The 14,236-nt window shown below is 26.6% G+C and overlaps 1 protein-coding gene across 1 annotated transcript in view; it reads left to right on the top strand.

The window, feature by feature from the left end:
- Positions 1-328: 328 nt before the first annotated feature.
- The window catches only part of LOC117168908 (E3 ubiquitin-protein ligase MIB2), a 56,390-nt gene continuing 42,482 nt past the window's right edge, over positions 329-14,236 (top strand). Inside the window, exons 1-3 of the mRNA XM_033354847.1 lie at positions 329-667; positions 8,431-8,891; positions 8,953-9,068. Of these exons, the coding sequence (XP_033210738.1) occupies positions 8,461-8,891; positions 8,953-9,068 (547 nt within the window). The 5' untranslated portion in view covers positions 329-667; positions 8,431-8,460. The remainder of the gene's footprint in view (positions 668-8,430; positions 8,892-8,952; positions 9,069-14,236) is intronic.

The raw sequence follows: 14,236 nt of genomic DNA, 5'->3' as shown, positions 1-14,236 counted from the left end.
TCTTTCCTATTTTCATTTTGGATAAATCTACGCCTTCAAAAACCAACTGGTCTCTTTTACGAGAAAGATTTAACACAGAAAAGAATTTGCTTTTGCTCCGATTCTCGCACAAAAATCACCTTTTTCAGCCGTGCTCCAGCTCAATAATCAGCTGTTGAAAGGTTGAAATATTGCAGAAGACATTTCCCTTCGAACCAGAGCATAACCTATAAAATTTTCTGACAAAGGCTTTTGATTGGATATTGCAAAAAATTCTAATATTTTCATAAAAACGAGCCCTTTTTAAAAGGTTATTCAGCTCTGACGTTTCGAGTTTTTGATGAATTCAATGGTTTCTTCACCTCCGAGATATTGTGTCGAAAAGGCGGCGGTTTTTATTGAACTTTAATGGAATTTTAATAAAATCTGATTAAATACCTGGTGCCTCCAGAAGAGGCGCTTTTTACCGTGTTTTTTTCACGTCCTGGTGCTTTCTTGATGAACACGCGCTTCTCGGTGATGATGCTACGTAATGTCGGATTCACGGGTTTCCCAAAAAGTTCGGGACCGTCCTTATTGACGTTTCGCGAAGTGGTTTTTCCGTTGGATTTTCCATAATCAAGAGCACGTCCATCATCACATATTGGCTTATGTTTCTTAGAATCTCCCACTTATCCGGCCGTTCCAGGTTTGTCACAATCGCAGCATCTGCCTAATAAAATATCAATAATTTCCACCTCATTAGTTTAATTCGTTTTTTTTTTCATGAGACATTTTATCGTCATGGCAGGCTAATATTTTTAATTTTAGAAGGCGAGTGTCGCTATAAAAAAGAGGAAATTAAATCGTATAAGTTTGGCTTTTAAATCCAGGTTTGGTTCAATTTAATTAGTTTATTTTAATCAGCACTTTTGTAGGTTTAATCAACTTAGAAAGTCTCAAAGTTTATTCTGGCGGGGTAAATTTTTCTTTTAATGAAATTTGTTGTGAAGTCGTTTCCTGGAAGTTGAATTTTTCCTTGTAACTTGGTTTCCTAATCATAAATTATTAGAAACTTGATAAAACCGCGAGTGGCATTGTTTACCTGAATTTTATTATTAGAATTTTCTGCAAACGTCAATCATTTCGCAAAGCTGCATTTCTTCAACGAACGAGCGCCTATACAATATTTTTTAATCGAATCTAAAGAAGATTTTTCATTATATTTAAAGATATTGCATAATAATATTTTGTTTTTGTATCAGATAGTTCAATTTTTTACCAAATTGTTGAATTTTCAGGCCAAAAGACGAGTTTTCTGCAAAACAGTTGAGTTTTAAACCCGCCGGGAATATGAATTTTCAACTAAAAATATGAATCTTCATCCAAAAAACAAATTAACTTTAAAAAAAAGTAGTGATACTTTCAATCAAATAGTGGAATTTTCAACTAAAAAAGATAATTTTCTGCTTGAAAAGACGAATTAAAAAAAAACATAAATTTTGAACAAAATAGTTGAATTTTTAATAAAAAATACGATTTTTTCAATAAAATACATGAATTTTTAACTAAATATTGAATTTTCAACAAAGTTTAATAATTTGCTATAAAATAAATTAATTCTCTATAGAATATATAAATTTTCAATCAAGATTTTTTTTTTAATTTAAAAAAGGATTTCTTAAAAAATACATGCATATTTTTTAAACCAAATAATATCAACCTAAAAGATAAATTCGCAATGCAAAATATTAATGCTTTATAAAAAAAAATAATAATCAAAAAAATACATACATCTTTAACTGACTAGTTGAATTTAAAAAAATGCATTTTAAACACAGAATGTTAATTCTCTACTATAAAAGACCAATTTTCAACAAATTATGTACATTTTTGACCATATAATAATTTTCAATTTAAAATATTAATTTTCAAACAGCAAAGACAAATTTTTAACAAAAAGTTAGTCTTCAACCAATCAGTTGAATTTCCGATAAAATAGTTAAATTTTCAATTAAAAAAATTAATTTAAAAAAAAAAAATGAATTTTCAATTAAAATTATGAATCTTCAACAAATAAAAGTTGGCTTTTAAAAAAGTAGTTTAACTTACAACCAAATAGGTAAATTTTTAACCAAGAACATACATTTTTTATCCAAAAAGATGAATTAAAAAAAATACATGCTTTTTTAACCGAATAGTTGAATTTTCAACTAACAGCATGGATTTTCAACACAGACTATTAACTTACTCAAAAAAAAAAAATTCTTGACAAAATACATAAATTTTTAATAAAAGAGTTGAATTTTGAACCAAAGAAATGAATTTTCAACGCAAAATATTAATTTTCTACAAAAAAATCAAGTTTCAACAAAAAACATGAATTTTTAACTAAATAGTGAATTTTCATCACAGAATAATAATTTGCTACAAAATAAATCAATTCTAAACAAAATATATACATTTTTAACCAAATAGTTAAATTTTAAACCAAGAAGATTCTTTTTTTAATAGAAGAGAGTAATTTAAAAAAAATACATGCATACATTTTAAACCAAATAATGCCAGCCAAAAAGATAAATTAACAATTGAAAATATTAATGCTTTACAAAAAAAAAGAATTATCAACAAAATACATACATCTTTAACTGACTAGTTGAATTTAAAAAAATCATTTTTAACACTGAATATTAATTCTCTGCCGAAAAACGCGAATTTTCAATATGAAATGTAAATATTTAACCAAATAGTTGAATTTTAAAACAAGAAGATTAATTTTCTACTGGAAAAGACCAATTTTCAACAAAATATATACATTTTTTACCAATAATTGAATTTTCAATTTAAAATATTAATTTTCAAATAGCAAAGACGAATTTTCCAACAGAAAAGTTAATTTTCAACTAATTAGTTTAATTTCTAATAAAATAATTAAATTTTCAGTTAAAGAACTTAATTTTTAACAACAAAAAAACGAATTTTCAATTTAAATTATAAATCTTCAAAAATGAAAAGTTGGCTTTTGAAAAAGTAGTTTAACTTACAACCAAATAGTTTAATTTTTAACCAAGAAGATCAATTATAGACTGAAAAAGATGAATTTTCCAAAAAATGCATGCTTTTTTAACCGGATAGTTGAATTTTTAACACAGAATATTAACTTGCTACAAAAAAAATTGCTTCTTGACAAAATACATAAATTTGTAATAAAATAGTTGAATTTTTAACCAAATAGACGAATTTTCCACACAAAATATTAATTTTCTACAAAAAATGAAGTTTCGACAAAAGACATCAATTTTCAACACAGAATAATAGTTTACCACAAAATAAATCAATTCTAAGGAAAATATATAAAATTTTAACCAAATAGTTAAATTTTCAACCAAGAAGATTATTTTCTTACTAAAAAAGAGGCATTTTCAAAAAATACGTGCATACATTTTAAACCAAATAATATCAACCAAAAAGATCAATTACAACTCAAAATACTAATGTGTTACAAAAAATGAATATTAAAAAAAATTCATACATTTTAAACTGACTATTTGAATTTTATTAAAAATATGCATTTTTAACACAGAATACTAATGCTCTACCAAAAAACATGAAGTTCTAACATAAAATAGAAATATTTAACTAAATAGTTGAACTTGTAACCAAGAGAATTAATTATTTTCTACTAGAAAAGACCAATTTTCAATCAAATATATACATTGTTGACCATATAATTGAATTTCCGATAAAATAGTTAAATTTTCAGTTAAAAAAATTAATTTTTAACAAAAAAAAACGAATTTTCAATTAAAATAATGAACCTTCAATAAGAAAAGTTGGCTTTTAAAAAAATAGTTTAACTTGCAACCAAATAGGTAAATTTTTAACCAATAAGATTAATTTTTGACAGAAATAGATTAATTATCAAATTTTTCAATAGATTTAATAAATTTTTAACTAAATAGTGGAATGTTTAGATCTAAAAATATCAGTATTAGGCAAAAATGGAGAAGATAAATTTTCATTTAATAGAATTAGGTTTTAATCAACAACGAATTTTCTACAAAACAGTTTGATTTTATACCAATTAGTTGAGTTTTATACCAAATTGTTGTTTTTTCAAGCCAAAAAGACAAATATTTTGTAAAACAGTCGAATTTTCAACCCGAGAATATGAATTTAAATTTTGTATGAATATAAAAAAAAAACTTTTAAGAAAGTAATATAGTTCAATTTTCAACCAAACAGTTGACTTTTCAACAAATAAGATAGATTAATTTTTACTAGAAAAGACGAATTTTTAACCAAATAGTGGAATTTTCAATCCTAAAATTATTAGTATTAGGCAAAAATGTAGAAGATAAATTTTTATTTAATAGAGTTATGTTTTAATAAAGAAATTGAATTTTCTACAAAACAGCCATTCAACAAAATTGTTCAAATTTAAATAAAATAGTTCAATTTTCAGTTTAAAAAATTTTATTTGCAAAAAAAAAGAATTTTGAACTAAAATTATGTATTAAAAAAAAAAACACACATATTATTGATTTTCTAATAATGATTCATAATATAATATAATAATAACATAAAAATAATGAATTTTCGGCTAAAAAGAATAATTTGAATGTGAACAAAATAGTTTAATAGCAAACCAAAGAAATTAATTTTTAACTTAAATGATGATTCTTTAATAAAAAAGAATGAATTTTCAACAAAGAAAGTTAAGAATGTTAAGCCTGTTAATAAATATAAATTTTGATCATTAACAGGTTAACAGTAACATTTTAAATATACATTGAAGTTCATTTTCAAGGCTTGAAAAATTTTAAGACACTATTTTTTATAAACTGTGACACTATTTTCGATCACTAAAGTGAGTTTGAGGCCTGTAGATGTGAAAAAGTTGTTCCTACGAATTGAAATCATGGCTGCGTTACTTTCCTTACCTAAACCATTTTATTCCATTTTAGCGCAAAATGAACTCACGGTCTGTTTCCTCTAGTGAAATTGACGCTGCATGAAGAGTTTCCTTATCTAATGATATGTTAATTGTATTTAGAAACCGCACTAACAAGTATTAAAATCTCGCTCAAAACAGAAGTGATTACTTTGTCAAAGTGTCTACTGACCTGGAAAACTTGGAATTGCCAGGGAATTTTTATATATTATATTTAGAGTTTGGTTGAGAATAAATTTTGTCACTTAAAATTTAAACATTCCATTTTGGGTTGGAAATTGATCTTTTTTTAGTTGAAAATTCGACTATTTGGTTTAAAATTGATATTTTTTCGTTGAAAATTCAACTATTTGTTTAAGAATTTGTGTATTTTGTTGAAAAGTCGTATTTTTGGTAGGAAATTACAAATTGTGTTTGAAAATTAATTTTCTTGTTTGTTAATTAAAAAAAATTAAAGTATTCTAGTTTGAGTTTCAGTTAATTAATAAATTTTTAATCTAATTTATTCTAGCCATAATCATGATTTTTTTAATTCCTCACTTTGATTAAAAATTATTTTTTTTTTTGTGCAAAGATCATTTTTTAACTGAAAATGTAATTATTCCATTTTTCGTTGAATACAGACTTGGTTTAGTTCAAAATATAGTTTTTCAACCAAATGCATGAATTATCAACTAAGTAAATTTTGTTACTGAAAATTTAACTGTTCCATTTTAGGTGGGAAATTTATCTTTTTTATTTCATATTTCAAGTATTTGGTTTTAAATGATTAATAATTCATGTATTTTATTAAAAAATCCTCTTTTTGGTAGAAAATTGAACTTTAATTTTCAAAATTAATCTTCTTGTTTGAAAATTCATCTACCTTTTTGAAATTCTACGATATGTGTACACATATTTATTCAATTCGCACCTTCTTACCAGGGACCTAATCCAAAAACTCGAAAGGGAATCCATTGTAATCCTAACCAATTCATTCCAATCCATTCCTATCCAATCTACTTCAATCCAATATAATCGAATCCATTACAACCCATTTCAATCTATTGTAATCCAAATAATTCCAAACCACTCAAATTCATTAAAATCCAGCGTACTTCAATACAATCCATTTCAATCCAATTGAATTCAATTCTCGAGACGAAGGACAAGACACACTTTTTTTTTATTTCACCAGTCGATCATAAGTGCAAATAGTTTGCATATAGTCCTATTCTAAAAACTCGATTGGAATCCTATCCAGATTCAATCAAATCCAATTCACTCCAAATCATTCCTATCCAATCTACTTCAGTCAAATCGAATCCATTCCAATCCACTGTAATCCAATCCATTCCAATCGAATTCAATTTATTCAAATTTAATACACTCTAATTCACTACAATTCAGTTCATTTTCGTTCCAATCCATTCCTATCCAATATAATCGAATCCGTTACAACCAATTTAAATCTTTTGTAATCCAAATAATTCCATTCCAATCCAATTTATTCCAATCCAATCCACTGAAATTCATTAGAATTCAATGTACTTCAATACAATTCATTTCAATCCAATTAAATTCCATTCTCGAGATGAAGGACGAGACACACATTATTTTGTATCCGATCAGTCGATCATAAGTGCAAATGGGTTGCATATAGTCCTAATCTAAAAGCCCGATTGGAATGCTATCCAAATTCAATCGAATCCAATTGATTCTTATCCACTCCAATCCATTCTTATCTAATCTACATCAATCCATTCTAATTGAATTAATTTCAATTAATTCCATTCTCATCACCTCCATTCCAATCTAATTAATTCCAATCCAATACACTCCAATTAATTAAAATCCAATCTACTTAAATACATTCGAATCCATTGCAATTCATTGTAATCCAATGCGTTCCAATCGAATTCAATTTATTCCAATCTAATACACTCTAATCCATTATAATTCAATCCAATTCAAATTAATCCTTGAGTCGAAGGAGGAGTCACACATTATTTTTTTATCTCACCAGTCGATCATTAGTACAAATAGGTTGCATAGAGTCCTAATCTAAAAGCCCGATTGGAATGCTATCCAAATTCAATCGAATCCAATTGATTCTTATCCACTCCAATCCATTCTTATCTAATCTACATCAATTCATTCTAATTGAATTAATTTCAATTAATTCCATTCTCATCACCTCCATTCCAATCTAATTAATTCCAATCCATTACACTCCAATTAATTAAAATCCAATCTACTTAAATACATTCGAATCCATTGCAATTCATTGTAATCCAATTCGTTCCAATCGAATTCAATTTATTCCAATCTAATACACTCTAATCCATTATAATTCAATCCAATTCAAATTAATCCTTGAGTCGAAGGAGGAGTCACACATTATTTTTTTATCTCACCAGTCGATCATTAGTACAAATAGGTTGCATAGAGTCCTAATCTAAAAACCCGATTAGAATCCTATCCAAATTGAATCCAATTCATTCCAATCCAATCTACTTCAATCCAATCTAATTGAATCCATTTCAATTCATTCCATTCTTATTAACTCCATTCCAATCTAATTCATTCCCATCCAATCTACTTCAATAAATTCATTTTAATCCAATTCAATTCTCGGGACGAAGGAAGAGTCACACATTGTTTTTTATCATACTAGTTGATCATATAAGTACAAATAGGTCGCATAGAGTTATAATCTAAAAACCCGAGAGTGAATCTAATACAAATTCAATCGAATCCTATTCATTCCAATCCACTCGAATCCAGTCCAATCCACTGCAATCCATTCCGATCGAATCCAATTTATTCTAATCTAATACACTCAAATCCATTCTAACGCGATTCAAATTAATTTTCGAGACGAAGGAAGAGTCACACATGATTTTTCATCACACTAGTTGATGATAAGTGCAAATAGGTTGCATAGAGTTCTGATCTAAAAACCCGAAATTGAATCTAATACAAATTCAGTCGAATCCTATTCATTCCAATCCAATTCATACAATCCACTCGAATCCATTCCTATCCACTCTACTTCAATCCAATCGAATCCATTCCAATCTACTGTAATCCATTCCGATAAAATTCCAATTTATTCCAATTTAATACACTCTAATCCATTACAATCCAATCAATTCCAATTCAAATCAAATTAATTCTCGAGACGAAGGAAGTCACACATAATTGTTTATCACACCAGTTGAGTATAAATGCAAGTAGGTTGCATAGAGTTCTAATCTGAAAACGCGAGAGTGTACGTTTACATGCCAAAGTTGGGATCACTGCACTCATCGTACCATAAAGTAAAGATATAAATGTCCATCAGCCAATCGGATCACAGTTTCCGTTACTTTATAGTATGCTGTACCTCGAGTAAAAATTTTACGGCCCATCCTAAAAAGTGCTATTTTGGGTATAATTTGCAGTGCCTAAAATCGCCCTTATGATGCCGGTGTGATAAAATTATATTTACGGTAGAAAATAACCGTAATAAAAAAAAAAAAATTAAAAAATTGCAGAAGGAGCAGACGGTCCAAGAAAAATCGGATATGCTGGAAGTTGGCTTGAGAGTAGTCCGGGGCAAGGATTGGAAATGGGGCGACCAGGACGGAGGCGAAGGTCACGCTGGGACAGTGGTTGAAATTGGAAAACCCTATGATGCAAATAGTGCAGGCTCGGTCCCGGTTACTGGCGACAAGACACCAGACAAAACGGTCATTGTCCAGTGGGACCATGGTCCAAGGAGCAATTATCGAGTCGGATACCATGACTCTTATGACTTGCTCCTTTACGACAATGCACCAATCGGCGTCAAACATCCGAACATAATTTGCGACGGATGCAAGAGACACGGCATTTTTGGAATAAGGTGGAAGTGTGCACAGTGTTCCGATTACGATCTCTGCACTCAGTGTTACATGGCGGATGAGCACGATTTAAGTCACACGTTTCAAAGATTCCAAACTACCAACTCTGCTGGGTAAGTGTCCTGAAAATTACTCTTTTTTAGAAGCTTTCTGACGAATGCATTTTATAATTAGGGTTCAGCTAACTCCGAGAGAAGGTTGCACAAAGGTGATGCTGAAGGGAATTTTTATTGGTGCGAAAGTAACTCGAGGAACGGACTGGGAATGGGGAAATCAAGACGGAGGACGAGGTATTTATGAATTTTATGATTTTCATTATGTTGAATTCGGTGGAGCTGATCCAATTTAATGAGTACGAATCATAAGGTTCCATCTCGGAGGGTCAAAAATTAAAAGGTGCTCACTCATGGAGACGGAAGGAAAAGGTTCCACAGCGGTTAAGGGTGCTGATCTTTCCAAAATAGTTCCTATGGGCATTTTTAAGATCAAAAACAAAAAAAAATCCATCAAGCCTTTTTTGAACAAAGTTGATTTTTATGTTCAAAGTATTCAAAAAATACTAAAAATTTAATTTCAAGGTACTTGAATGTGGGATTTTCCAAACTAATTATGCTCGGCTCGAATCCTGCCGACATTTTAAGACCAGAAATAAAACAAAATTCACCGGGACCTTTTTGAAAAAGTCAACTTTTATGTGAATAATATTACAACTTTTTTTTTATTACAAAAATTTAATTACAAGGTCCTGGAATATAGGATTTTCCAAATAATTATGATAGTCTGTAATCCTACCAACATTTTAAGACCAGAAAGATACAAAAATCCATTGATCCCTTTTTGAAAAATGTCTATTTTTATGTTCAAAGTATTTAAATATAAAAAAATCATAATTTTCATTTTTTTTGTTAGTCTCATCAATTCCACATTCGGCAACAAGGTTGCAATTAAATTTTTAGAATTTTTTTTAGTTTCAAACGTTTTGGAAAGAAACATCGACTTTTTCCAAGAAGGGCATTTTTAATTGTTGTTAACCGGAAAATTTTATAATAATTTATTTACTTCTGATCGCAGTAAAATGCAAGTTTTCATTTTTTTTAAAATGATTTTGGTAATTTTAGAAAAGTTATTTCTATTTATCTACAGTCGCAGATTTGTCAGATCTCAGATTAATCTAAAGAAATAATATTTTATTATTTATTTTATTTTTTTAATCAGAAATTAAACTAGTTGTTTGAAAAATTATGTACTGTGTAAAAAATTCCTCTATTTTTTAGAAAATTTATCAGTTTGGTAGAAAATTAATTCATTCAACTGAAAATTGGAATGTTCACTTTTGGTTGAAAATTGATCTTTCCTTGTTCAAAATTCAACAATTTTGATGTAAATTATCCTTTTTTTATTTTAAATTCAACTGTTTCGTTGAAAATCCACAAATTTTCTGTTAGAAGTTTTAGTATTACAGTTAAATATTTATAATTTTAATTGAAAATTCATCGTTTAACGAATTTAAAATTCGTTTCTTCTGTGGTTGGAAATTAATTTGTTTGTTAAACTGAAAATGTTATTATTATTCCAGTTGAATATTCCATAATTTTATATAAAAATTCATGTCTTTGGTTAAACATTCATTTTTTTTATATATTTACTTATTCAATTTTTGGTTGAAAAATGTTGTAGAAATTAGTCTTCTTGATTGAAAATTCATCTTTTTCGTCAAAAATTAAATTATTCTAGTTAAAGATTCATAATTTTAGTTGAAAATTCATCTTTCTGGTTTAAAATTAAATTATTTCTGTTGAATATCATTTTAGTTAACAAGTCATCAGTTCTGTTTAAAATTAATTTCTGCAACTTAAAATTTGAATGTCTATTTTTCGTTGGAAATTAATTTTTTCTTCTTCGAAATTCAACAATTGGGATACATTAGTTGAAAGTTAAACTGAAATTTATCTCGTTGGGTAAACATTTATTCTCTGTTTAAAAATTTAATTATTCAATTTTTGGTTGAAAAATGATCTTTTTCAGTTGAAAATTCATATTTTTGTTTAGAAGTTAATCTGTTTGGTTGAAACTTAATTTTTGGAACTTAAAATTTAATTATTTAAGTTTCGATTGATAATTTATATTTTTAGTGCAAAATTAATTTATTGTTCTTGAAAATTCAACTATTTCAGATAAAGATTTATCGTTTTATTTGAAAACTCATCTTTTTAGTTAAAAATCCAACTATTCCAGTTGAAAATTCATCACTTCGGTTGAAAATGTTACTATTTTGTGAAAAAATGGTTATTTTTGTTGATTCAAAATTTGGATAATCTATTTTTGGATAGAAATTGATCTTTTTTAGTTGAAAATTGAACTATTTAGTTGAAAATTCGTTTCTTTTGGGCGAAAAATTAATCTCCTCAGATAAAAATTCAAATATTCCAGTTGAAAATTCAAATATTCCAGTTGAAAATTTCTCATTTTTCTTCAAAATTCTTATTTTTGTTTCAACATCAGTATTCTATTTTTAAATGAAAATTGTTCTTTTTGTAGTGGGAAATTAAACTATTTGGTATAAAATTCAAGTCATTTGTTGAAAATTATATTTATCATCTTAGTTGAAAATTGTATTAATCTTTCTGGTTAAAAATTCTACTTTTCAGTTACAGATTTACAATTTTAGTTCAAAAATTAATCACTTTATTTTAAAATGTAACTATTTTTTTGAAGATTATTTTTTGTTACTGAAAGTTAGTTTTTTTGTGTAGAAAGTAATTTTTTTAATTGAAAATTTAGCTCATTCCAATTGAATATTCCATCATTTTAGTTTGAAAATCCTTCTTTAAAATTGCAACTATTCTAGTGGAAGATTCATTATTTTAGTTAAAAATAAATTCATCAGTTATGTTGAAAATTGAAATATTTTCTTTCAAATCCGAGTTTTTTGTGCTCAAAATTAATTTCTTTAACTACAAATTTAACTATTCCATTTTTCATTGAAAATTTCTATTTTTAGTGGAAAATTTAAGTATTTGTTTCAAAATTAATTTATTTTACAATTTTTTGCTTTGTTGTGTTAAAGGATGTTTAGAATGAATGACACGAATTAAAATAAATTTTTGCACTTGATTTAAAATTAATTCATCATTTTTACCATTTTTAAGATTGTTGGAAAAGGGGCCTATGAGCCCTTTTTCCTTTAATTCGTTCAAATAAAGTTGGTGGAACCCAACCCTGTGAATAATTGCTGGGTAGCCGCAGGACCGGGAAACCTGTAAAACCGGGAATTTTATGAAACCGGGGAAGACCGGAAAATGACAGTGAATTTATTTTTTGAACCGTTTTTTAATAATTTGTTAAATTGTGATTTTTATACATTACTATAACATTTAGTTTAAAATGCTTGATTCGAAAATCTTTCACTTTACAAAGTTATCATTTTAAATTTGTAATTTTTAAGCATATATTTTAATTTAAAGAATTTTAAAATGCAGTTTTAAAGGTTAAAAAAATTAAAAAGGAGAAGTTTTTAAAATCGTAAATTGTTGTTTATAAAAAACAGGGTAGCAGCCGGAAATTTTACGAAATTTTCAGAAGAAAAATCTGCCCAATTTCGACTTTAATAGTTTTTTAAATGATTAAACTGCAGTTTGGGGATTTAAACATTTAAAAATAAAAGAATTTAAAGTGTAAATATAAATAAATAAATTATTTTTAAAATGGATCTGTACTCAAATTATAGAAATCTGAACAATAATTGATTTGACAAAACAATTCTAGATCCGTTTCAAAATTTGAGAATTTCCAGATTGTAACTGTTTCAATCCGAAAGTCTTAATAAGAATTGAAATTAATATATCATTTAATTTAATTTAAATTTAATAAATAAATTTATTGATATAGTACTTCAAATAATATTTTTAGCCATTAAAAAATGTAAACGTGCGTTTTACTACTTTCAACTTAAAAATAAATCCATAATAATATAGTCATAATTAAAGGTTTTTATTAAATTTAAAATATTGTGAATCTAAATTATTTAATTTATATCCCATTTAATTTGAAATTTCTTAATGTAGAAAAAGAATAAGTATTTAATATTTAACAATATTTCACTGTTCATTTAAGACGAGTAAATTGAAACCAAATATTTAAAAGAACATTTTTTTCAGAACTTCTAAATATATTTTAAAATTAATCGAAATTTTCCTACAATTTTTGAAAATCCTACAATTGAAAAAAATTCTTAAAATCTTCCATGTTCTTCTTTGATAATTTTTTTAATCTCTTAAAATCTTCTTAAACTTTCTGTTACAATCATTTTTCAGAGTGAAAAATCATTTTCAGTTTTCCTAAGAATCTTAAGAAATTTTTTATTCTTTTGAAGTCTTTCACAATTCTTAAAAAAATTCTAAATTTTTTGTGGGAAATCTGCAAAAATCTACAATTTATTTTAAATTCGACTGTAAGTGTTTGAAATTATTTCAAGTTCTAAATTTAATTCGAATCTTTTTAAAACTTCTAAATATCTTTTAAAATCACTGTAATATTTTGGCAAGTAATAAGTGTTCTATTGTTATTTATAAATTCAAATTTAATTTGTTTTAATTTGCAGGACTTTCGAAAAGTTATAGAAAAAATTGAATTCTTATTGAAATATATTCAAAAGTTCCGAAAAAAAATTTCAAAAATTATTTTTTATTTGGAAAAATTTTTAACTATTTCTAGATGTCTCAAGATTTCGAAATAAAATTTTAAAGCTTTTAAAGGATGCCTAGACTATTTAAAATAAAAATAATTTAACTTCTAACTTAAGGAACGTTAAGTTAAAAAACATTATTTTTCCATTTTTAATGTGTCTAGCTTAAAATTACTTAAAATAATATAATTTTCAACATTTTTAAAGTTCATTGCTTGATTCTTTAATTTAGACTATCGAAAATGTTAACGTGGATTTATATTTTTGGAACTGAATATGAATCTTTGAGCTCTATAATTTATAAAAGTTCTAAATGTTGCAGTTTATTTGCATTTCATTTAAGATTGTTTAATTGAACAGTGTTAGTACCTTCCATTTGGTACGTGAAAATTTTTGAGCATTTGAATACACAATTTAGAATGTCTTTTGATTTTTTAAGTTTCATTCGCCGTGAAAAATGCTTGCGAACCGGTAAAAAAACGGGAATATTTTTCTTCAATTAAAACGGCCACTCTGAATTGAAAACTAAAATTTTTTTAATAATTGATTTAAAATTAATTAATCATTTTACCCATTTTAGCAATTGCTGGAAAAGGGGCCTATAGGCACTTTTTTTATCAGTGGCCTCAATTAAACTTGGTGGAGCCCCGATGTGCGAATAATTTTAAACTGAAAAGTTGTTTACTACTTGCTTTAAAATTAATTAATCATTCATTTTAACCATTGCTGGAAAAGGGGCCTTTGGGCCCTTTTTCTTTAACGCCTTCAATTAAA

This window comes from Belonocnema kinseyi, chromosome 3 (assembly GCF_010883055.1).
Source record: "Belonocnema kinseyi isolate 2016_QV_RU_SX_M_011 chromosome 3, B_treatae_v1, whole genome shotgun sequence".
Taxonomy (NCBI): domain Eukaryota; kingdom Metazoa; phylum Arthropoda; class Insecta; order Hymenoptera; family Cynipidae; genus Belonocnema; species Belonocnema kinseyi.
This window is presented reverse-complemented; position numbering and strand designations above follow the sequence as displayed.